The sequence below is a fragment of the Acromyrmex echinatior genome, unplaced genomic scaffold, assembly GCF_024713525.1.
Source record: "Acromyrmex echinatior isolate Ae372 unplaced genomic scaffold, ASM2471352v2 Scaffold20, whole genome shotgun sequence".
Lineage (NCBI taxonomy): Eukaryota > Metazoa > Arthropoda > Insecta > Hymenoptera > Formicidae > Acromyrmex > Acromyrmex echinatior.
In genome coordinates this window covers 1241991-1266596 of record NW_028259054.1, presented here as the reverse complement: position 1 = coordinate 1266596, position 24606 = coordinate 1241991, and the positions used below count along the sequence as shown (strand labels likewise).

Below are 24606 nucleotides of genomic sequence, written 5' to 3'. Positions count from 1 at the left end.
AAATATGTATATACAAATCATCCTATTTAAATAATGCATTAAAATTTCTCGAAAATTATGATACATACAAAAAAATATTCCAAACAAAAGTTGTATGATTTGGAGGGAGACATAAGAACGTACCATTGATTTGACCTTTGATGGCGTCGCCATGATCAGATCAATTTTTTTTTAAAGAACTATTTTTGATGGCAGGATCTAATAACTGGTGTCAAGAGCTTTTCAAAACACTATAATAAAATTATTTTTCATTAAGTAATTTTCAAGTTATAGGGCTTAAAAATTACAGTAGCATTAGCATTATGCAAGGTGTTCGACCAATGGCTAAAACTTCTTAAATATTGTTTAGAATCATGTTCTGGATAACATTTGTTAAGATCAAGGAGGTTGTATCTCTTATTTTCATTTTTATGTAAAAATAAATTCTTACAATTAGTGTAAAAATGAAAATAACAGGTACAACCTCTCTCTCTTTCTCTCTCCAATGACCTTGATCTTCACAAATGTTACCCAGGATATGATCCTGAATAATATTCAAGTAGTTTTAGCCGTCGATTGAACACTTTGCATAATGCTAATACCGGCGGTACCGCAACTTTCAAGCATTATAACTCGAAAAGTACTTAATGAAAAATAACTTTATTATAGTGTTTTGAAAAGCACCAACTATTAGATTCCACAAATCAAAAATAATGTTCCTTTTAAAAATCGATATGACCTTGACCTGACCTTGGCGATGCCAAGGTCAAATCAATAGTATCTTCTTATATCCCTCTCTAAAACATGCAATTTTTGTTTGAAACAAAAGTTTTTCTGTATCTACTATAGTTTTTTCGAGAAATCTTAATGCATTATTTAAAATGAGACACCCTATATAAGTTATAGATATGTATGTATAGTGTTTCCTCTAACTTGACCATCTGAAATATCTCCGTTGTTTTTAATAATACAAGAAAATACCAAAAGAGAAAGTTGTTCGATTCGAAGTTGTTCGATTACATATCATGGTGAGCAAAAAATTGTTTTCAAAGTCTTTTTTTTTAGATTTCAAGGTCACCTCCATTTTTTTAAATTGTATGATTTTTTTATACAATATGATTCCTCTAATTATTATGATCATAAAAATATTAAATAAAGACAGATGGGTAATTGGAAATTGACACAGTGATCAATGCGTAATATGCTTTGAAAAAGCTCTATCTTACATAAATAAAATGTACATGTTTCGACTAGTCTTAGGCTGATCACTGTGCCAATTTCCAATGGCCCGTTTGTATTTATTTATTTTTTTGAATTTGTCACGGAAATTTCAATATTGTTATCTTAAAAAGTATTAAGGTAGTGATATCGAAAAATCAATAGTTTATGAGATATTTTATATCTTATGCTGCATATATAAAATATGTAATATATATAATATATTAAATAACTCGTAAACTATTACTTTTTTAATAATAATGTAATACAAAAAAGGGGCAAAGAGCCAGTAATGTAGCAAAGAACTTTAATTTAAATTAAAATTAAAAATTCATATAACAATTACAATTGACAAAAACAAACATTTCAACACCGATCGAGTCATTTTCAATGTGTCGTAATATTTAAACATCATTCTAAACCAAAAATATATACATGTATTACAATACTATTATAATTTTTAATCCTGTATTCTTCATTTCGTATAGTACGCTGCGAGTCATTTTTATCAAAAATCAAAGTAGTTATAAAACAATATTCTGGAAAAGTGACCGTGAACAAAAAAATTAATATTTAATACATACAAATTAGTAATATAATAATGTAATTGTAATTACTTGTCAGTAATATCAGTAAATGTGTGGAGAATCCATCAATAAAAAGAGAGAAAAAACGCAGGTAAATGATAGTCCATATCGTGGTACAATATATTGGTTTTTTATTTTAAGCAAATTTGCAAAAGAACGAATTTAACTTTCACAATGTCAGATAACAAAATGTCAAGAAAAAAAACATTTATCGAGAACGGAAAAACGGCAAAACAGGGGGGAAAAGAAAAGAAGATATTAGGAGGGAGAAAGAGAATGTATAATGTTAGAATACAATTCAGGCAAAGATTTTGTGTCGTTTTGTCTGTTTATTTCATGTTTCTGTTTTTTAATATGGACCATTTCAGATATTAACCTTTTGTATGAAGGCTCCATATCTAATATGTTCACTTTATGCCATTTAAAATTGTGATTCTCCTCAATACGTGATTGGAGATCACTGATGACGATTTTGAATTTATATTAATATCTGAAACATGTTCATGCAATTTTGTCTTTTTGTCTGACCAACGTAACTAACATCACAATCCTCACAAAATATTCTGTAAACTACATTTTAATTATGAAAATGTTCCAACTCATCCTTTCCTCTCTTTATGACATTTTTTATGTGTTAAGAATGATAAAAGCCAATTTACAATTAAACATATTAACGATAGGTGTGAATCTTTCAGATATTGTATTGACATATGGAATAGTAAACAATTTCTGTGTCATCCTTGTTATTATTCAAACTATTAATATTGTTAATGTGATATTTAATTCTATTATGAATAGTCGAGAAAATAAAATGTAAAGGATATCCATTCTGTAAAAAAATATTAATAGCATCAATCAAATTGTTTTATTGGAACTTCGGATGACACAAACGAAAAATCTTATCTATATAAATTACACCTCTTTTATGACAAAGTGAATGGTGTGAATAGAAATTAAGCAATGTACCAAAAAAGATTGCTTTACGGTATACATCGAAAATAAGATTCCGTTCTTCAATAATCAACTTGGTATCCAAAAAAACTTATTTTTCCGTCAATGTCAATCTCCATAGTGAACTGTAGTCTAGTGTGCAACAAATTAAAGATACCCAAAATATCACTAATACTCTCAGACGGAGCAGCCAAAATAATATCGTCAACGTATCGATAATAAAATAATCGAACAAGCAGCATTCTGATAGCAATTTTTTCAAAGTCCTGCATAACCATATTTGCAACGACAGGTGACAAGAGTGACCCCCATAGGGATCCCAAATATTTGTTTTTTTATTAAAGATAAAAACAGTAGAATTCAAAACTATCCGAAAGGCAATCAAAAATTTATCTAAAGGAATTTTAGTTTTCTTAGATATGGAATCCCATCTTCCAACAACACTATCAGATGCCAAATCTATAGGTATATTAGTAAATAGTACCACATCCAAGGAAACCAACATAGAATCTGATTCTAGTTTGACATCTTTAAGTTTATTAATTAGATCAAAACTATTCTTTATAAAACTAGAAGCTTCTGATATGGAATCGTTAATGATGTTGTGCAGAAACAATGATAAATTATATAGTGGGCTATTTATAGATGAAACAATAATTCTAAGAAGATAGTTTTGTTTATGAATCTTCGTTAAACCATATGCTCTAGGAATGATCCCGTCAGTCGTACGCAACCTCCGATATGTCAAGTCATCTATAAACTTTTCCTTTTCACCTACTAAGCATATTACGCAAATCGCTCGTAAGTTTTCCCCCCTGTTTTGCCGTTTTTCCGTTCTCGATAAATGTTTTTTTTCTCGACATTTCATTATCTGACATTGTGAAAATTAAATATTCGTTACTTTTACAAATTTGCTTAAAATAAAAAAACCAATATATTGTACCACGATATGAACTACTATCTACCTGTGTTTTTCTCTCTTTTTATTAATGGACTCTCAATACATTTACTGATATTACTGACAAGGTACATTATTATATTCTAATTTGTATGTATTAAATATTAATTTTTTTGTTCACGGTCACTTTTCCAGAATATTGTTTTATGACTACTTTGATTTTTGATAAAAATGAGTCAGCGTACTATATAAAATGAAGAATACGGAATTAAAAATTATAATAGTATTGTTATATATATATTACTATGTATATATTTTTGGTTTAGAACGATGTTTAAATATTATGACAACATTGACTTGATCGGAGTCGAAACGTTTGTTTTTGTCAATTGTAATTGTTATATGAATTTTTAATTTTAATTTAAATTAAAGTTCTTTGCTTACTGACTCTTTGTCCTTCTTTTGTATTACATTGTTTTATACTTACAGAGCTTTATTACTATTTATTAATTTTTGATAATACCTCAATATTTTTATAAACAGAATAATGAGATGAATCAATTGGTGAAAAGAAAATAATTGCTAATTAAAAAAATTATGCATTTTGCATACATATATTTTTAAAGCAATTATATGTTTTCTTTCCACTAATTGATTTATCTCATTATTCTACTCATTAAAGCATTAAGGTACGATTATCAAAAAGTTAGTTTGCGAGTTATTATAGGTGCACAAGAGTGTATATAGGTGTACAAATAAGTTTCCGCCGTTTTTTATCAAAAATTAAGCATTTATTGTGAAAGAACGATACATAATGTTTTATTGAAAGTATTATCCATCGCTAGCCACTACTTTTTCTCATCTTTCTGGTAGCATACGGATACCGCGTTGGAAGAACGCTTCATCTTTTGAAGCTATTCAATTATCGATCCAATTTTTGATATCTTCATATGATGTGAAGTGCTGCTCAGACAGGCCATGCGCCATCGAAATAGATGGTAATCGGAAGGAGCAATGTCTGGTGAATACGGCGGGTGGGGTAGAACTTTCCAATTGAGTGTTTCCATAGTAGGTTTTGACCGGCGCCGCAACATGTGGTCAAGCATTATCATACAGGAGAATAATTTTGTCATGCCTGGAGTAGTAGTGGCGCGTTTTTTCTTGAGTGCTTGGCTCAATCTCATCAATTGTGTTCGGTAGAGAGCCCCAGTAACGGTTTCGTTCGGTTTGAGCAACTCATAATACACGACACCAAGCTGATCCCACCAAATACACAACATGAGTTTTTTTCCATGAATATTCGGCTTGGCTGTCGATGTTGAAGCATGGCCAGGTAATCCCCATGATTTCCTCTTCTTTAGGTTATCCAAAGTAGTAGTGGATCCATTTTTCATCACCAGTGACTATACGATGTAAAAAACCCTTTCATTTATGCCTGACAAGCAGCATTTTACATATGGAACATCGGCGTTTAACGTTTCTCGGCTTCAGTTCATATGGAACCCAATTCCCTTGCTTTTGAATCATTCCCAATGATTTCAAACGATATGAAATTGCTTGTTGAGTCGTTCCTAATGTAAGTGTAAGTTCTTTTTGCGTTTGGCACGAATCTTCATTCAATAATGCTTCCAATTCCGCGTCTTCGTACACTTTCGGCCTTCCGCTACGTTCTTTGTCTTCGATGTCAAATTCATCGTTCTTAAATTTTTGAAACCATTCACGACAACTTCTCTCACTGAAGGCAGCCTCATCATATGCTTCTACAAGCAATCGAGTCTCAGCTGCAGATTTCTTCAAATTAAAGAAGTAAATCAAAAGTTCCCGCAAATGATGCTTATTCGGCTCAAAACTTGGCATTTTCGCAAAAAAAATATATGATGCTGATACAAAATCGCTAGTATTTCAAGGTTATGTTGTTGACAGATGTCCAACCTTACGATATAATGTTTAACATCAGAAATTTTAAGCTTGCTAGTGGCGCCATCTTTTGTCAAACGGAAACTTATTTGTATTTGTACCTAATTTTATGTCAATATATGTCAGAATAAAATATAAAATATTTCGTAAATAAAAAATCGGAAAAATGCTAAAATTGAGCATGGGCGAATGCCCGGCTATTATGCATGTCTACAGTTAACTTCATTCACAACTCACTTATTTCGTAAATAATATCAAATTATAATCGTCAATCAAATACTTACGAATTAAGTATTATTATTGTTATAAATAAGAAATTTATTCGAAACGCATTGTTATTATTTTATATTAATTCTGAGTTATCTAAATTTGTACAAAAGAGAATATTTTTTAATACTTCTCTTGAACGGTATCTGAAATTCTTTTTTTTTTGTAATATATATAAAATATCTATACACGTTTTCTTTCTTTTTTATAATCGCTGTTCGACATATTAGAAAAATATTAAGAATTGAAAAATAATTAGAAAAACAATTTTTGCTTTGTTTTTAAACATAAATTACCTGTTAAGGATACGAGAAAAAAAATGTACACAATAATATACATATAATAATATATAAAAAATATATATATATATATATAATTATAATAATAAATATATATATATATATAATTAAATAATATTTTATATATAATTACATATACTTTTTATATATTATTATGCAATACATATATATTATGTATATTTTTTCTCATTTCTTTAACCTTTTATTAAGTCTCTCATGAAAAGAAAGAAAACCTTTCAGATTGAAACGTTTTTCATTCGCTATAGCACAATATAAAAGCAAGCTAACAAAGCACAACAAAAAAACACGAAGGAGAACTAATGCATGCAGAAAGAGAAAAGCGGAACGGAAGTGCTTGCAACGCCGCTCAGTTCCGTGCAGATACCGCCCACTGCTACCAACTCCCTTCGAGGAGAGATTTTGAGCGGTAAATTTGAACATATTCCGCCCGCCTTTGTTAATGATATTAACGAACGGAATGAACTTACAAGATTTCGTAATGGGAAGCGGACATACTTTCCCAACAGGACGTTTCAGTAATGAGGTACGAGTTTGGATAATAATTACTCGAGTAAGTCCGACAGGATGAGTTTGAATGATACAGCCAAGAGGTCACTTTGAAGGTGGATATTGTTCGTCGATCACAAGAACCAATGCTCCAAGCGATAATGAAGGACTAGGCTTGTTCCATTTGTATCTAGCAAAGTAGCGTTGTAAACATTCCTTAGATCATTCCTTAGACATTTAGTCCAAAAGCTCTCTATCATTTGTCGTATTAATGTCGCCTGGAAAGATGAGAAATTTTGGTTTGCTCAATCGATAGCTCAGAAAGTACTGTAGGTGCACAAGCTATTAGAAAATGACCAAGCGTTAATGCTTGGAGATCGTCCGGATCTTCAGTTAAGGTACTTAAAGGCCTGGAGTTCAATACAGCCTCTATTTGAGTCAATAGTATTGTAAACTCTTCATATGTAAGCAAGTTTTTTCCTACGATTCGATGAAGGTGAAACTTTACGGATTTAACTCCTGTCTCCCATTTACCATTTATCAAAATGTGGGGCAGATGGTGGGTTGAACCGCCATTGGGTTCCATCATTAGCCAGTAGAGTTTATCCGATTCTTGAGTAACCGAGGTGAATAATCTTTGCAATTCTGCATCTGCGCCCTTAAAGTTTGTTCCACACTTCACAGAATGGAGCAAATATCTCGTCGCGCGGTAAATCTTTTAAAAGCAGCTATAAATCCTTCTGCAGTGTAATCGATGACGAGTTTCAAGTGAAGAATAGCGGAAGTAGAATAATAAATGAAAAGAGCAATATATCCTTTATAAGTCTTAGCGTTTTTTCCTTTCCACGTTTTGATGACAAATGGACCTGCATACTATCTACCCCTGAATGGGTGAAAGGTCTAGAAGGAGGTTATCCTCTCTGGTGGTAATTGCCCCATCAATCGTTGTTGCCGGTATCGCGCACATCTTACATTTAAGGATAAATGATCGTACGAGAAATCTTCCGCCGATAATCCAGTAATCATGTCGTATATAATTCAAGGTGACTTGAGTACCGCCATGTAAGGTACGCAAATGTGCACCTGCAATGATGAGTTTAGTTAAAGGTGAGTTCCTCGATAAAAGTAATAGATGTCGCTTTGACAGGAGATGAAAGGAGAGAACGTTGTAATCGATCTCCTAAACGCAAAAGACTATTGGAATGGTGTAAGGCTCTAGAAATGATGTAAGGCGTAAATTAACAGCGGATTGAAGGCAGCGTATTATCCTTTGAAAGAATTGCAAATTCTTAATGGAAGTTCGATTGTTGAATGAATTTTACCCAAAACATTTTAGCGTCATGTAATTCTTTGGTAGTAAGAGTCATGGATGGAATTGAGATCTTTCTGAATTTCACAATAGCTCTTTGACATAGAACTGTAATCCTAAGAAGTTTAGTTAAGCTCGAATATTTATGTACAAGATTCCACAACTTAGGTGCGATTGTAGCTACGTTAATCTTTATCGGTTTCTCTTCAAGAATTTCTTTTGAAGCTGTTGACACTGGAATCGGTGAAACTGGCCAATATTCTAATGATAGCGACAACCAAAATAGTCCAGTCTACCAAATTGATTGTGTCGCAAGTTTACGAGGCGTTAAGCCTCTTATAGCTAGATCAGCTGGATTTTCATTACCAGGAATGAGTCTCCACATTGCTTGAGACAAAGTATCTTGAATATAGCAGATTCTGTTATGCACAAAGTCTTTCCATCGTGATGATGGGTAATCCACGTGTTAGTGATCGAAAAATCAGTCCACATGAAAATAGATGTATTTAGTTTGTCCAATGCATTCAACAAATGAAATATTAGTTTAGTTAGCAGAAAAGCTCCGGTCAGTTTCAAGCATGGAATAGTAAGTCTTTTTAAAGGGGCCACCTTTGTCTTAGAAACCACCAGAGTGGTAATCATTTCTCCTTGTTCGTTAACAGTACGAATGTATACGACAGCCATAGCCGATTGAGATGTATCGCAGAAGAGATGCATCCATGTAGTTCAGTCACATTGCCAGATGTCCAATCCATCAGGGAAAGGTAAGTGTTTTCAGATCCTGCAAACTGTCCATAAATTGCTGCCACTTATTCGCTATTGGTTCAGGTAATGGGTCGTCCCACTTTGTTTAATAGTCCAAAGTTCTTGTATGATGATCTTTGCAGAAATAATTATTGGCGAGAGAAATCCTAGTAGATCAAATAACTTTGATATGTTGGATAAGATTAATCTCTTAGTTACAACTTCAATGTGAGGTAATGTTAAAGAGAACTGAAACTGTCCTTGGAAGGTTGCCGAGAGCGTGAACAGTTAGATCGTAATTAATGTGAATGGTAGAATTCTCTTCTTCAAATGCATTTCTCAGTGGGAACTCGCATGAGAACAGAAGGATGATTATTCGTCCATTTTTGTAAATTAAAGCCGCCCGCCATGCAGAGTTGTATCAGTTGATCGATAATTTCTTGTACTTGTTCAACAGAATCTGCGCCACCAAAAATGTCGTCGACATATCTTCCCCTTTCCAGTATTGGTACAGCCAAAGGGTATTTGAATCCCTCGTCCTTTAGTTGTAGAAAGACTCTCATTGCGATATAAGGAGCACATACCAAACCATATGTTACTGTGGTAAGCTCGTAGGTGAGGAGTCCCTTGTCTGGATCAATCCACAAAATATGTTGAAAGGCCCAATGGTCTGGATAGACTTTTATTTGTCTGAATATCTTTTCGACATCAGTGGAAAACATGTAACGGAACATTCGAAACCATATCAGAACATCAAATAAGTCGGTTTGTAATTTTTTCCCCAGTGTGAAGAAGATCGTTTAATGAATATCCTGAAGAGGTAAGACTGGAACCATTGAAGACGACTCTTAATTTAGTACTCTGCTCTCTTAAAACTCCATGATGAGGTAGATAACAACAATGTACAGGAGATGGTTTATCGTCTGATATCAACTGCATATGTTTCAAACTTTCGTATTCCTTTAAAAATTCGACGAGCGTAATCGGAATTAGTTTCGAGTTGATGTGTCAATCTCGTAGCTAGTCGTAGTGCCTTGATGAAGTTTGATGATATATCGCCCTTGATTGTCTCTGAGTAGCTTTGAAGTGATTTTCACATTCCTTGTCACTTACTGTGAGAGGTCTTTGTCAACGGAAATTCTTCTAGAATTCAAAATTTGTGTAATATATCATGAAGTTCTTTGTCCAGAGTGATATAAAATCTTTGTGATCTTCTAATCATTAATGGGTCCTGAAATAATCCATCTAAGCTTTGTTTGTTGAGCGATGGGAGCGTTAGCAGAACCTTTAATTATTCCTTCTTCTAAGATTTGACTGTAGGCATTTACACAGTCCTAGTATATCTATCGACCCAAGAATGTTGTAATTGAGATCTGCTAGTTCTAAGTTGTTAAGATGATTCCATGAGGATTGGCTGCCACAGATGGAATAGATAATGTGAGTTTTGATAATATATGTACTGAAATAGTAAGTCTATAATTGAATGCGAAATGGGTAGTCAACGTGATGGATGTTAGTCCTGGTTGATTTCTGCTCCAATTCCCACTAGAGAGAGAATTGATGGTGTACGGGGCAGACGTAACCTTTGTGTGAGACGTTCAGTTACTAATGATATCTCAGATCCTTGATTCAAGAGCACTCTTACATTGTAGGTTTCTCTTGAAGATGTGATAATTTTGATTAAAACGGTTACAAGTAAAACGTTAGGCGAACTGGGAATATGCTCAACTGAAGAATGCAAGACCTTTGTGTTTGACAATGCGGAGGTGGATACAGTCGATTCTGTTCGCGAAGATTTAATCATATTTCGAGAATTCGATGCCTGATGAATCGTGGTATGATGTTTTGAAGCGCACTTTTGACGTCTAGTACTTTTACATTGACCAAGGCGGTGCAAACCTAAACAATTGTAGCAGAGTTTGTGCTTTTTTACAAATTCCAGTCGCTGTTGTATTGACTGATTTGTATACTGTGGACATGACATAGTATAATGATTTCCCGAGCAAATATGACATTGTTTTTGCGTTATAGAATTGCTGTCCTTTGACTTGCCGTAATAATGAGCTTTCGCTGAACTCTTTGGTTGAGGACCAAAATTTACAGCTCTAGATATTTCGTAAGCTTTCAGAAATAATAAACATGTTACAAGAAAATTATTGAAATCAGTCCAAGATGGAAGCTCCTTGGATGAGCCAAAATGTTGTTCCCAAGCTTTAATGGACTCCGAGTCAAGACGTTGTACAATTATAAAGATAAGGAAGTCATCCCAAGAAACTGGACGATTCAAATTTTCAAACGTTCTATAAATTTGCGTAATCTATGTATACAGTCTTTCTAGTTCGTTAGCTGATTCTCTAGTTATACGTTTCAATGAAAGTAATGACTGTAATGTTGCATTAACTAATCGTTTCTTTTCATAATATGAGATTAAGGCTTCTCATGCTTTTTGAAAATTATCTGTTGATAATGTAGTATTTTTTAACAGAAGAACAGCAGGTCCAAGAAGACTTGTTTTTAAATACTGAAGCTTTTCTATCGGAGATAACATAATATTGTCTATGACAAGCGAACTAAATAAATCTTTAAATGATAGCCAGTCAGATAATGTTCCATTAAATTTAGGAAGGTCAATACGTGGGAGCTGTGCATGATGGAAAAGAATCGATAACCTGACGAGGGGAATGAAGTTGGATGTTGAAGAACTTGGGATGCCTCCTTGATCTTGATCAAACAATGCGTTCAATTTTTCGATCGACATAATATTCATGTGTCGCGATAAATAGGTTATTTGTAAAATAAAGATGATCCTGAATAATTGACTTATCGTCTGAAGACAATTCGTTGATCGCTTTCGTGATTGCTCTATGTTCCAGAGAAAATTGTTCCCAGTCATCCTCAAGAATGGAGAGTCGTGCATGTATTTCTTGTGAGGTTAGGTTAATCACGCCATTCTTCGTAAAATTACAATAAGCATGAGCTATGACATCTGATAAAGCGAACTGTTGTTCAACTGACTATAAATGTGACTAAGCCTCATCCTTTCTCGTCGCTCACCGTATCCGGCTCGAAGGACCAAATATTTAATTTTTATTGATCTGTGAAATAAAATGCACAAACTTATAATAAAACTTATATGAACGCAAGGAAGGATACAAGTTTCTAAAACAGGAATACGTTATATAATTCACATTCTATGAATAATATTTACTGGATAGTCGATTATGAAAGATAACCTAGATGTATAACCTTATCATAATGCAAAGCCTAATATATGTAGCAATATAATTAGCGAGTAGCATCCTCGATGATGTACTTGGAGGGAGGATTACTGTACCGAATATGTATGTAATGAGCAATCAGTATCCTCGATAATTTGCTTGAAAGGAGGATTACTATACTTATGTGTACAATGAGTGATTAGTATCCTCGATGATTTGTTTGAAAGGGAGGATTACTATTGCTATGTGCTATCCGAGGTGCCACGAGGGCCTTGAGTATGTTTGCATCGAAAATGTGCTCGTAAGGCACGGATCTTGCATGAGGTTACTTTATTGTGGCCACGTAAAGATTGTATCATTCGACGCTGTACAATCTCTCATAAAAAGAAAGAAAGCCTTTCAGATTGAAACGTTTTGCATTCGCTACAGCATAATATAAAAGCAAGCTAACAAAGCACAACAAAAAGGAGAAAAAGGAGGAGCACTCGAAGGAGAACTAACGCATGCATACAGACAAAGAGAAGCGGAATGGAAGTGCTTGCAACGCCGTTCAGTTCCGCCCACTGCTACCAATTCCCTTCGTGCAGGGAGAGATTTTGAACGGTAAATTTGAACAGGAGGTTACCTTGAAATTTCAAAAATATGAAAAAATTTTTTGCTCATCATGATATGTACTCCTTCGCATCGGACAACTTTCTCCTTTGGTATTTTCTCGTATCGTTAAAAAGAACGAAGATATTTGAGATGATCAAGAGGAAATATCCTGTATGTACATATCTGTAATATATATATATATATATATATATATATATATAGAGAGAGAGAGAGAGAGAGAGAGAGAGAGAGAGAGTATATCACTGTATACTTTATGTATATATATATATATATATATATATATGTACACATATATATATATATATATACACATATATATATATAGAGTAAAGTATACAGTGATTGACCATTTGCTGTGAATTTATTTTCTATATATTAAACTCTAAGTCAAATTAATAACTAATTTTACAACCTAATAATAAACTGATCTTTATTAACTTCATATTATATATGAATAAAATATTCAATTTACAATCCGTTTTTATTTTCCAGTCCATCAAATTGAACTTGTAAGAAAAACTGTAATACATAATTAAGAAATACTTAATAGTTCAGCTAAGCGTACATAGTCAAATAGATAAATTATATTTTTATGAAACAATTTATAATATAACTTTTTTTCATCATATATCGTTAATACAAGGTTATGAATATCTCCTACATATTATGAATTTTTTTAATTCAAGCAAAAATTACAAAAATGAAAAGGTGATCAATAATTGTAATTGAAAAAGTTCATTTTTTAGTTATTGATCATTTATTGTAATTTACATATTATTCACTAGATAATTATTCTTCATAAATAAAATTACTATTTTGAGATGTTATAATATTGTAGGTTTAATTTTTCATCAAAATGCCTAAAGTAATAATCGTAAAATACATTCAAAAGGCACTTAACAATGCCTTTTAGATGTCGTAGATTTCGTAAAGGAATGGAGCCTATGTGTGTGCTGTAAATTTTTACAAGAAAAATTCTTGTGAGATCTTCCAAAAAAATTTTTACATATGAATTTTGAACATACAAGATCGTATAAGAATATATCGCATACGATATTTGTAGATAAATCAAGAATCTTATATCCATGTTATATGAATCTTATAAGCATGTTACATGAATCTTGAGTGCAGGTTACGTAAATTTTGCGCGTATGTAACGTAAATCTTGCAAGAATATAAGAGTGTCATTATGAAAATATAGAACAAGAATACTATTGGAATTTCGTGTAATTTATTGTTCGTATCCTAGTAAATAAAATAGAATGGGATAAGCAAGAAGTTGAATGAAATTTAAAAGAATTCATTTTGGCTAAAAATTAATTCTTTTTAACAAATCAAACTAACAAAGACTCCTTACAAATCGAAAGAAATTGGAAAAGACAAGGGCATTAGGAGTCAGGCGCAGAAGATGTATGCAAATAATATACCTATAAGATATAAAACTTCTTTATTTTATTAAACGCACTTACTATGTTTCGACTCACTTTTGAGCCCTTGTAAGATACAATTAGAAAATAATAATCTTACCTTTGAATAATAGATGAAATTTAACAGTCGATCTTATTAAGTATATTGAAAGCAATATTTACAAATTGCCTATTGATGAATGGATCTCAATCTCGAACCACTCACTTCCTGTATTAAATAACTTAGCTTCTTATTCCCTACATTGTATGAAAGTAGATAGGAATTTGTTATAGCTAGCGAAAGACACTAGGATTTTTTTAAGAGATATAAATGACAGGTTATTTTTACTCGTGCAAATAGGAGTAGTGTGACATTGAATACACAGGTGTATATTTCCAAGATAAATGAGATACTTTAGGATGTGAATACTTATGAGGTCATTGAAAAGTATCCGACGAGAAGGATTGTAACGGGTTTATTGGTTAGTTGGAAGGAAGAAAAGTACGAGGTCTGTCCCAAAAGTATCCGACCTGCATTTATATCTTCGCGCCAAAGTGTTCTAGCGACCTCTACCGGGCAGGCACGTCAACAGTAGGACCTTACGAACTTATCGGTTGGTCGCCGACACTAGTAGGACGTATAGTTCATACGCAGTGTGTATTTGTTTACAGTGTCTTTTTCACGTTCATCGGATTTTTAAGTAGCTAAAAATGACCGAAAAAACAATGCTCCCGCGCATGCATCAAACCTTGTGCAGCAGTATTTATCAAAACACAGTGTTATACAGCTTCGCCAGCCTCCGTACAGTCCCGACGTAGCTTCCTGCGACTTTTGGCTATTTCCTCGATTGAAAATGCCGCTTAAAGGACACCGATTCGACGACAAGAAGACTGTTGAAATCAATGCGACGAATGCACTAAAGGCGATTCCAATAACTGACTTTCAAGACTGCTTTGGGAAGTGGAAGCATCGATATGAGCGTGTTGTTCAATCAAATGGGGACTACTTCGAAGGATGCCACCAACCGGATGACGAAGAATAAGCCAAGCGCCGAAAAATGGAGATAGGTCGGATACTTTTGGGACAGACCTCGTATATATCTAATTCCACATATAAAAGTTTGTTATATAATAATGGGATACTTCCGAGGGCCTCTTTCAAAGATAACAGGATTGTCCCTTTCGTATAATAGTAATTTCTTTGATAAATAGCTTCGTATTTGTTGGTAGTGTTTCTTCATAGTACTATCATTAAAACAGTTCTTAAGGCGGATAGTCATATAAAAAATAACTTTTAACTTGTTAAGGAACTTGATGATTGGCGGTTGAGTAATTAATTTCAGTTAATCAGTCATTGGATATTGTTAGTCTCTTCACTAACGTTCCTATTGACTATGCGATGGACTGTATCAAAGACCATTGACGGTTTATTTCTAGAGATTGTTGTTTACCTAAGGAGAAATTCATTAAAGCAAATTATTTTAAATTCTACTTTCTTTCAGTTTATTTTAAATTCTACTTTCTTTGTTTTTAGTGTTATATATAAGCAGAATTACGATACTCTTATAGACTCTTTGTTGTCTCCCGTCATCGTAGATATAATTATGCGAAAGTTGAAGAGTATAGCTTTGGCTTTGATTCGGTTTCCGATTTGTCTTTTTAATATAGATATGTTGACGATATACTCATGGCGGTGTCTGAATCTTCGGTTAGTTCCATTCTTGATATTTTTAATTCTTAGCATCCAAGGCTTCAGTTCACTATGAAAATGGGGAGTGATATTATAGATTGAATTTTTTAGATGTTACAATGATTAGGAATAATGAGGTAGAATAATGAGATAGAATTCGAGTTGGTATCACAAACCGACCTTTTCTTTTTTGACGTCCGAGGAATCGTCCATTTTGAGTTTGTACCGCAGGGAGAAACTGTCAACTCAGCCTTCTACCTGGAGGTGCTCAAGAGATTGAAACGCCGGGTCGCGCGCGTGAGGGCTGACATCAAAGACGCGATCAAGCTCCACCATGACAATGCTCCCAGCCACACGGCCTTCATCGTTGCCAACTACCTGGCCCGGAGCAACACCCCGGTGGTCCCTCAGTCCCCTTACAGTCCCGACTTGGCTCCGTGCGACTTTTTTTTGTTTCCCCGTCTGAAGAGAAAGCTGAAAGGAAAGCATTGGGAGTCCGTGGAAAACATCCAAAAGCATGTTACAACGTTCCTAAGAGATATTCCCGTCGAGGAGTTTCAGCGTGCCTTCCAGGCAGACACGTCTCCGCAAGTGTATTGATTTAGGGGGAGAGTATTTTGAAGAATTTTGAGCATTTGTACCGCTACGATCAATAAATCTATTTTTCCCAGAAAATGCGCATTACTTTTATAATGGATGTAATGCAGCCTTCGTGGTTCACTGTTCCTTTCGTTCGTGATATTACTGAGAAGTAAAGTTTGAATAGCGATCATATGAGGATATCGTTTCATAGTATCAATAAATTACGAGAATTAGGATGCATAAGGACTCTTTATCACATGACAAGAAGTCAAATGTTATTTATAAGATTTCGTGTAAGATTTGCGACGTGAGTTATGTGGGACAGACGTATAGACAACTCAAAAATTATGGAGCATAAAAACCATATCCGATGGAATATGTCTACTCGTAATGTTATAACGGAGCATCGGTTACAAGAAAGCCATGATTTCGATTGAGACAACGTTACAATATTGGACGAGGAATCTTACTACACAGGAAGAGATTGATTTCGGAGATGATATTCATCAGGAAACAGACGCACGGATTCAACTTGCAGACGGATATGGAGGGGCTTCCAAAGGCTTACCTCTCGATATAGACAAGCTATAAATGGTCGAGTTGTTGTCGCACTTAGTCAGTGTATCGTACATAGTAATGACTCTTTCTGGCGTGATTTATTATTTTCCAACTTTCATTTTCATAGAATTGATTAGCGTTTTAATGTTAAATTTTTCCATTTGTAATCTTGAATAATACTAGCTAAAACTAAAACTGACTCACTGTATCTGATACTGACTGGTCAAAATATCAAGAATCGGTTTTTGAATAATTCATAATAATGAATTATTCAATATCATAAGAAAGCATCCATGGAAGTCTCAAGAATATTATTAAATATCTCTAAGAATTATATTAAATACCTCTAAGGGGAAAGTATCATTGCTAAAGTAAACTTTCAACAAACTCAGATCTTCCCTAGCCAAGAATCTATCAAACTTGGCATTCCTAAAACGCTGCAGGGATAATAACATCATCCCAAAGTTCCTACAATTCAAGGACCACTTAGGAACTCACAAATCCAAAAATATCCTTCATAAAACCAGTCTCATCCTCATTAAAGAACGCATCCCACTTTACTAAGTCACAAATAGCCCATATCTCCCATAAAACTTTTAAACTCCACCTGTTCCTATCCGCTTACGATACGACATGACATCTGGCAAACCTTAGATTGTATTACATACGAACAAGCCATGAAGACTCTCACTCAATCTTCTGAAAACAAAAACAGAAATATACAAACCTTACCCCTCACAAAAAACTCTCAACCCTTTCTAACGTCAAAAACTTATCCAACAAAGGTCTCAAAACACTATATCTGCGCTTGCCAATGGCCCTAATTTCGCAGTGGCACTTAGAAAAGTTCTAAAAGAAGAGATTATCAGTCAAATAGAGTCTACCATTTACCGACTCCCATCAGAACAAGTAGATAATATCCGTAGACAGATAACCAACATCCTTTCTAAAGTCAAACCCCCTCCACCAGACATCATCGTGCTTCCAACCGACAAAGGCAACACGACAGTAGTCATGAATACATCAGACTACAAGACAAAGATGAAGAATCTTCTCTTGGACAAAGCGTACAAAAAGCTTGACAAAGATCCAACCAATATAATCGCACAGAACACCAAGATCCTTGTGGAGAAAAGCAACATTCTCAGTGCAACAACATTAAAACCTACAAATCCTCTGTCACCAAGATTGTACGAACTAACAAAAGTACACAAACCTAACATTTCTCTCAGATCGATTGTCAGCGCCATACACTTCCCAACATACAACTTATTCCGCTTCCTAGCACAAACACTACAACCTCTCACTGGTCCGAATCACACATAACCAATTCAACGGACATATAAAAAATTCAAAAAATCCGACTACGTCTCACAAATCTACTCGTAAGCTTCGACGTAAAATCCCTTTTCACACAAGTCCCAATAAAAGACACAATAAATGTAATAAAATCCTCACATGAAATCCCCTCCGGCCTCATCCCGCTAATAGAGCACTGCTTAACAACCACCTACTTCTCCTATAACAACCAATTTTACGAATAAACGTCAGGAGCAGTGATGGGCTCTCCTATTTTTCCTGTAATCAACATCTTATGGAGCACTTTGAGAAAGAGATCCTCAGAAAAACAAAAAAAAAACCAGAAGTTTGGCTCCGTTATGTGGACGACATATTCGTGATACGGAGACAGGGCAGAGCTGAACTCTGAAAATTCCTTATTTTCCTCAACAGACAACATCCAAATATCCTCACTATAGACATAGAGGAAAACGGAAAACTCTCTTTCTTAGACATTCTTGTCTCTAAGAAAGCCGACGCCACCCAAGTGTACAGAAAACCAACACACAGACAGATACTTACATGCCGAGTCGCACCATCACTCAGCACAAAAACAGTCAGTAATCAACTCACTTGTACATAGAGCTTTCACCATCTCTAACAAAGAACATCTACAGACAGAACTCAACTACCTAAAACTAGCCTTACATAAAAACGGACACGACAAAAAAGATATAACCAAGATAATCAAAAAATATGCAAACAAGACAACGGTCTCTGACACACAACCAGACGATAGGATCCTATCTATTCTCCCATATGTCAAAGGAACAACAAATCGGATTGACAGGATATTAAACGAACACAATATCCAAACTATCTTCAAATCACTCAAAACGATAGGATAAATCTTAAGAAATCCTAAAGGTCAAAGACTTTCACTCAGCTCCGCAGGAGTATACAAAATACTTGTTCCTGCGGACAAGTATACGTTGGAGAAATCGGGAGAATGGTCCTACGGATAAAAGAACACCAACATGATGTCAGGCTAAAACACGCCACGCAGTCGGCATTAGCAGAACACAACATCGAAACAGGACATCAAATACTATTTGATAAAGCGACCACGATAGTCAACGTTACATCATACTTTTCAAGAAAGTATAGAGAAGCTATAGAGATACAAAAACACCCTAATAATCTAAATAGAGATAATGACTACCACATAAATAAAATATGGAAGACCATTCTCCCGATTATTGAAGATCAACCAAATTCCACCACCTCTTCTTCCACTCCCCTCTTCCTCTTCCCACCTACCCCCATTCCAAGAAGCAGCGTAATATAAAAAAGGAAGGGCCTGAAGGAACAGCTCAGTATCAGATTGCTCCTTGTCCTGATGAAGTGGACTGCAAGGCTCACGAAACATTGGCATTTCAAGAATGGATCTAGACACAGAGAAAACCCGCGAAACACATAACAGTTATATAGAAAGCACCCATGGAAGTCTCGAGAATATTAATAGTAATGTTGGCGATATAGTTTGTGATTTGTGATCAGAGTGAGCGTCCTTATTTTCAGAATAATTAATTATAATCTTAAAATTTTTTGATAAATTAGTTTTTCATATTCTCTATTTCGATATTTCCATTATTTCCTTATTTTCGTTTATTTTTCTTTTTTCTTTCTCTTTTTGGGTTTAATTCTGGCATTTAAATTCTCGAGGTAGGGGAGCTCATCATGACAAGATAATTTTTATTTATAGTTTATGTTAGTTTGTGTTGTCTCTGAGGAGGATTCAAAAGTGAGCCGAAACATGTAAGCACGTTTAGTAAAATAAAGAAATTTTATGCCTTATAGGTGTTATTTGCAACGTCTTCTGCATCTGACTCATAATGTGTCCTTTTCAATTTCTTTTAATTCTTTTCATTATTATTTTATAAATTAAATAACGACTTTTCGACCTAAACCAAACTTAATTTGGGAAAGGAGCATGAAAGTTAAGTAAAACAGTAAATAAAACATCAGTTATTATAGTGAAATTATAATCAAATCATTAAGATAGTGATAATGTATGTTTCGAATTTTTATTCAGCCATTTTCAGTATTCTAACAAATTTTTTTGTTAATTTTTCTTTTTTATTTCATATATTCAATCCAGTTTCTGTTCATTTAATAATTCCATTTACTGGAATAATCGATATCTTTATTATTTTGGAGTAAAAAAATTATTTCTTAAGAGTATCTTATTAGGCTAAATTAGCAATTAAAATCTTTTCATTGCGATATAAATCGTCGTGTATGATTATCATATTTTTGGATGATCCTGTAAAAAAATTATTTTTTAAGAGTTTCTTATATGGTTAAGGCAAGATCTTTTCATTGCTATACAAAATCATTGTGTACGATTCATGCTAGATTCTTGTATCTTAGAAAATAAATTATTCTGTAACTGTGTTTCTTAAAACTGATAAGTGATTTTTCATGAAACACTTCAGAATCATATATAATTAATATCACATTCTTAGATAATCCCGTAAAGAAACTATCTTTTAAAAGTTTCTTATAAAGCTAAGGCAAGATTTTTTTCATTGCGATATAGATGTTTGTGTACGATTCATTCTAGATTCCTAAGGTCATTAAATATTATTGGTGAGATTCATGAACAAATTATATAAGATTCTTATATGATCATATACGTTCATATAGTAATCCTGATTGATCACATACAACTCTTTTAAGATCTAGTACAAAAAACTTACAAGAATTTTCAACAGGAGCTAAATGAAGCGGCACAAATATATGGCGTAGGGAAGATCGGGGTTAGTTATAGAATAGGGGTAAGTAGAATAATCGAGGCTACATTAAAAACACAACACGCAAGACATGTGTAAACGTGCAATCTGAGCACGCAGCAGCGACTGCCACTAAGTCTGCTGTAACATCTTGTTGTTGCAAACACATCTATGATAGAAGTTATACCACAACTTTAAATCGTACACCTAAGTAAATATTTTTATTCTTAAAGTTTTTGTTTTACTATTGTATATGATTATCTGAGATACTTGATTTCTACTTGGATAGTAAATGTAGTTCTTACTTAATAAAGTCCAACAGATTATTTTTGTCTCTGTTATCATATATTGTTAATATTTTTAAAAACTGAACGGATGGAGATAGTAAACTAATCACAGCATGGAACTGTATGACTCATTTAGTGACGACTCTTATAATACTTACTCAAAATTTTATTCCTTTAAAGAGATTTTCCTCAGTGGTAAATGTTATAAGTTTAGTTCCCTCATGTCCAATCTCGAAAACTAGGCTTATTCAACGTGTTTTTGCACGAAATGAACAAATATTGCAAAAAGAAGTATTGTTTGTCCTGCGAAGCGAATGTTTGTGTTTAAAATATATTTTTATAAAAGTTTTATTAATATGTAAAAGATGCCAAAGATGTAGCTTAAAATACATTAATCTTTATTTTAATAATCTTAGTCGAATTACCTCGGTCCCGGGGCTAGTCGAATCAGATGGAATGCATTAGTAAAATGTATTTTTTTTTCATATTAATTATTAGTTTCCCCTTATTATTAAAATATTATTAGGTAGTCAAATGTATGTAATAACTGGTGTAGAATTCATTTTTTCGATAAGTCTCTTAATTTTGTCTGTAAAAATTCGAAACTAAAAAATGAGTCTATTAGCCCCAGTCTCCCCTACCTAAATGAACACTTAAATTTAGAAAAGATAAACCACTAAACATCAAAACAACAATAGGTCCTTATCCTACACTTGGAATTTTATTAAATTTATCTCCTTTTCATTTTCTGAATTTTTTTCTTCATTTTGATAATTTTCATATTAATGGTCAATCACTATCATAGCACATATATCCATATGACGTTTTTTACTTATTTTAGTGAATAGATTTATATCTCCTAAGGTATTGACATGTATTTATGAAACACTGTATTTATGAAACATTGTCTGATATACAATATTACTGTAACATAACATATTTGAGTAACTAAACATAACATAGACGTATATTAATATTATATCAATAAATGTTATGTTCTGATATGATAGTAACCTTGAATGTATCAGAGTCTGTATATCTGACATTATAATGATATATTACAGTAACATGACATATATATTACATATATAGATGTTATATATTTCAGCAATGCGGCATGGAAGAAGTCATCTTTTTCTATAAGCACTATTGCAAAATGGCTATGAAGTTTGTCATCGCCGCGATACCCGCACGATACGAAACAAATAATGACCTTCATGAGACAAGACGTGGAAAACGCTTCTCGCTCGATAAAATGCGGTAATCAATAAACTTACGCATACGTTTCCGCACTCATTAAAACCGAAAATTGTGTAATCTAAGAATTAATATGGCATTCATACGACTGACTGTACAGCACAAATATAATTGAATGTATTAAAAGCACTGTTCTTTTTATCTTGTTGTTAGGGTTGTTAGCGTTACATGAAAAACCTATACAGCACTGAAATATCATTTTCAGAAATATGTCAGAAATATTTTAACTGAAAAGTGAAACATTTCACAGAAATTGCGAAATATGTTTGCAAGTATGTACCTGCAATTTTTTTGGTAATATTTTAAAAAGGTTGCAGATTCTCTCTCTGTGACATTTCATTAATCTTTTAATAAGATTTCATGTGCAGAAATCGCGGATATTTTACTATTTCAGAGCTCTCTCAGAAATGTTGAAAACATATTTCGCAATTTCTATGAAATGTTACTATAAAAATGATATTAAAATATATACCTGATTAATACTTAAATAATATTTTAATTTATTATGTCAATATAATAAATTTAAATATTATTTGAGTATCAATTTTGAACATATATTTAAATATCATTTCTGAAGCACTCAAAATTTATTAAAAGTTTTGTGATCTGTTTACAGTGAACAGAGATCCGGTTATTGAAATAAACTTAAATAAATTTATTTTTCAAAAATAGTAATTACATCGTCAACTATTTTGATTAATTAATCATTTTATATGTATAAGCACATATGTACATAATCACTGTTAAAAAACCATACCTGCAGAGAGTTTCCAATATTATTATTCATATATAAAAGTTTTCGCAACTAAAGCAGAACAATCCAGGAAAAAATGTTTTATATATATATATATTAGGTGTTGGAATTAATTCGTAGCGTTTTACAAGTGATGGGAAGTACTTTCATTAATGTATTTTTTAATGCTCATGTGAAATAAATAACATTCTTTCATTAAAAAACGCTACGAATTAATTCCAACACCTAATATATATATATATGAACATATTTTATATATAATTATATATAATTGTATATATAATAAAATATGTCAATTTTTATATAGTTTTATATGAAACATTTTTTCCTGAAAAGTCCCATTCATATATAAAAGTTTTTCGCAATTAAGGTAGAACAAGTCACAATAATATCAAAATGACGTTAAACTGATCGATAAAAAAAAGACTTAACCATTTTTTAGTCGTTTTATCATAATGTTGATTTTTTGTTCTGTTTAAATATGCTTTTCAATTTATTGCATATGATATGATTTTAGAAACATTACTATTAAAATGTTTCATAACATATTAGTAGAATTCTTTTAGAATTGTTGCACATGAGATGTGAAACGTTGAAACATTTCTGAAAATTTTCCGCAATAATTGATGCTGTATAGGAAGTAACGGAGTTACTGATTTCGTTACTTTTTTAAACGCATGAGTAACGAAGTTACTTTTCCTAGTGAGTAACAGTAACTAAGTCACAATTTTCAGTAACAAGTAATTTTCAGTAACAAAATTTTTTTATTACTTCTTTCGTTATTCTATTGATATAGAATTATTTTAATAAGAGTCAACAGCGCTGATATCATGCAGAATCATGTTCTCCAACATTAGTATAGAGTGGAAATAAAGAGAATGGAGTCAATTAGCCGGGAATCATCATTCCTGCACATATGACGCAATTCCTCATCCTAATCTCTCCTTTTTCCTAATGTTATCTTGTTCTAATTATAATGGTGTGTCAGATAAAAAAAAACTCAAAGTTTCCAATAATATGATATACATAGTATACACAAAGAAGAAAAAATCGAAGTCCTATGGTTTATTATGGGGAGTAGGGCCTACATCGCGATGGCTGACAATCGTTCCTGAAATCAGCCAGTGGATCGAGTTAAAGGGGGAAGCGCTCGGCGGCGCGGCTGGCTCACGAGCCACTATCTGACAGGCTAAACTATAATAACAATTGAACTATATATGGCGGAGTCGGCATTAGGCATATGCATTGACGCCACTCTCTTTACCCACTCTACGTTGGCACCGACGAGATACTATTAAAGACGGTTAGCGCTTATGAAAATTCGCGTGCTTGTTAAAATTTAAGTGATTAAGAGTAAGAAACTCTCATATTAATTTCTATAATGATCTATTATAATTTCATAGACATATATATATGTTTTAAAATTTAATAATACTCGATTTTTATTTAAAATTGTTATTTTAATGTTATTATCTGTTTGATTATCAATA

The 24606-nt window shown here is 33.0% G+C and overlaps 1 protein-coding gene and 2 pseudogenes across 7 annotated transcripts in view; 1 reads left to right on the top strand and 2 right to left on the bottom strand.

Annotated features, from left to right (window-relative positions):
• Positions 1 to 24606, top strand: part of Gs2 (glutamine synthetase 2) — a 200833-nt gene that overhangs the window by 62560 nt on the left and 113667 nt on the right. For 3 of the 7 annotated variants that reach the window (XM_087416331.1, XM_011056241.2, XM_087416334.1), the window contains exon 2: positions 22214 to 22365. The exons of the other annotated variants lie outside the window; for them this stretch is intronic. In XM_087416331.1, the coding sequence (XP_087272457.1) occupies positions 22223 to 22365 (143 nt within the window). In that variant the 5' untranslated portion in view covers positions 22214 to 22222. The remainder of the gene's footprint in view (positions 1 to 22213; positions 22366 to 24606) is intronic. 7 annotated transcript variants of the gene reach the window in all.
• Positions 6010 to 9615, bottom strand: LOC147906600 (uncharacterized; annotated as a pseudogene).
• Positions 9624 to 16124, bottom strand: LOC147906599 (uncharacterized; annotated as a pseudogene).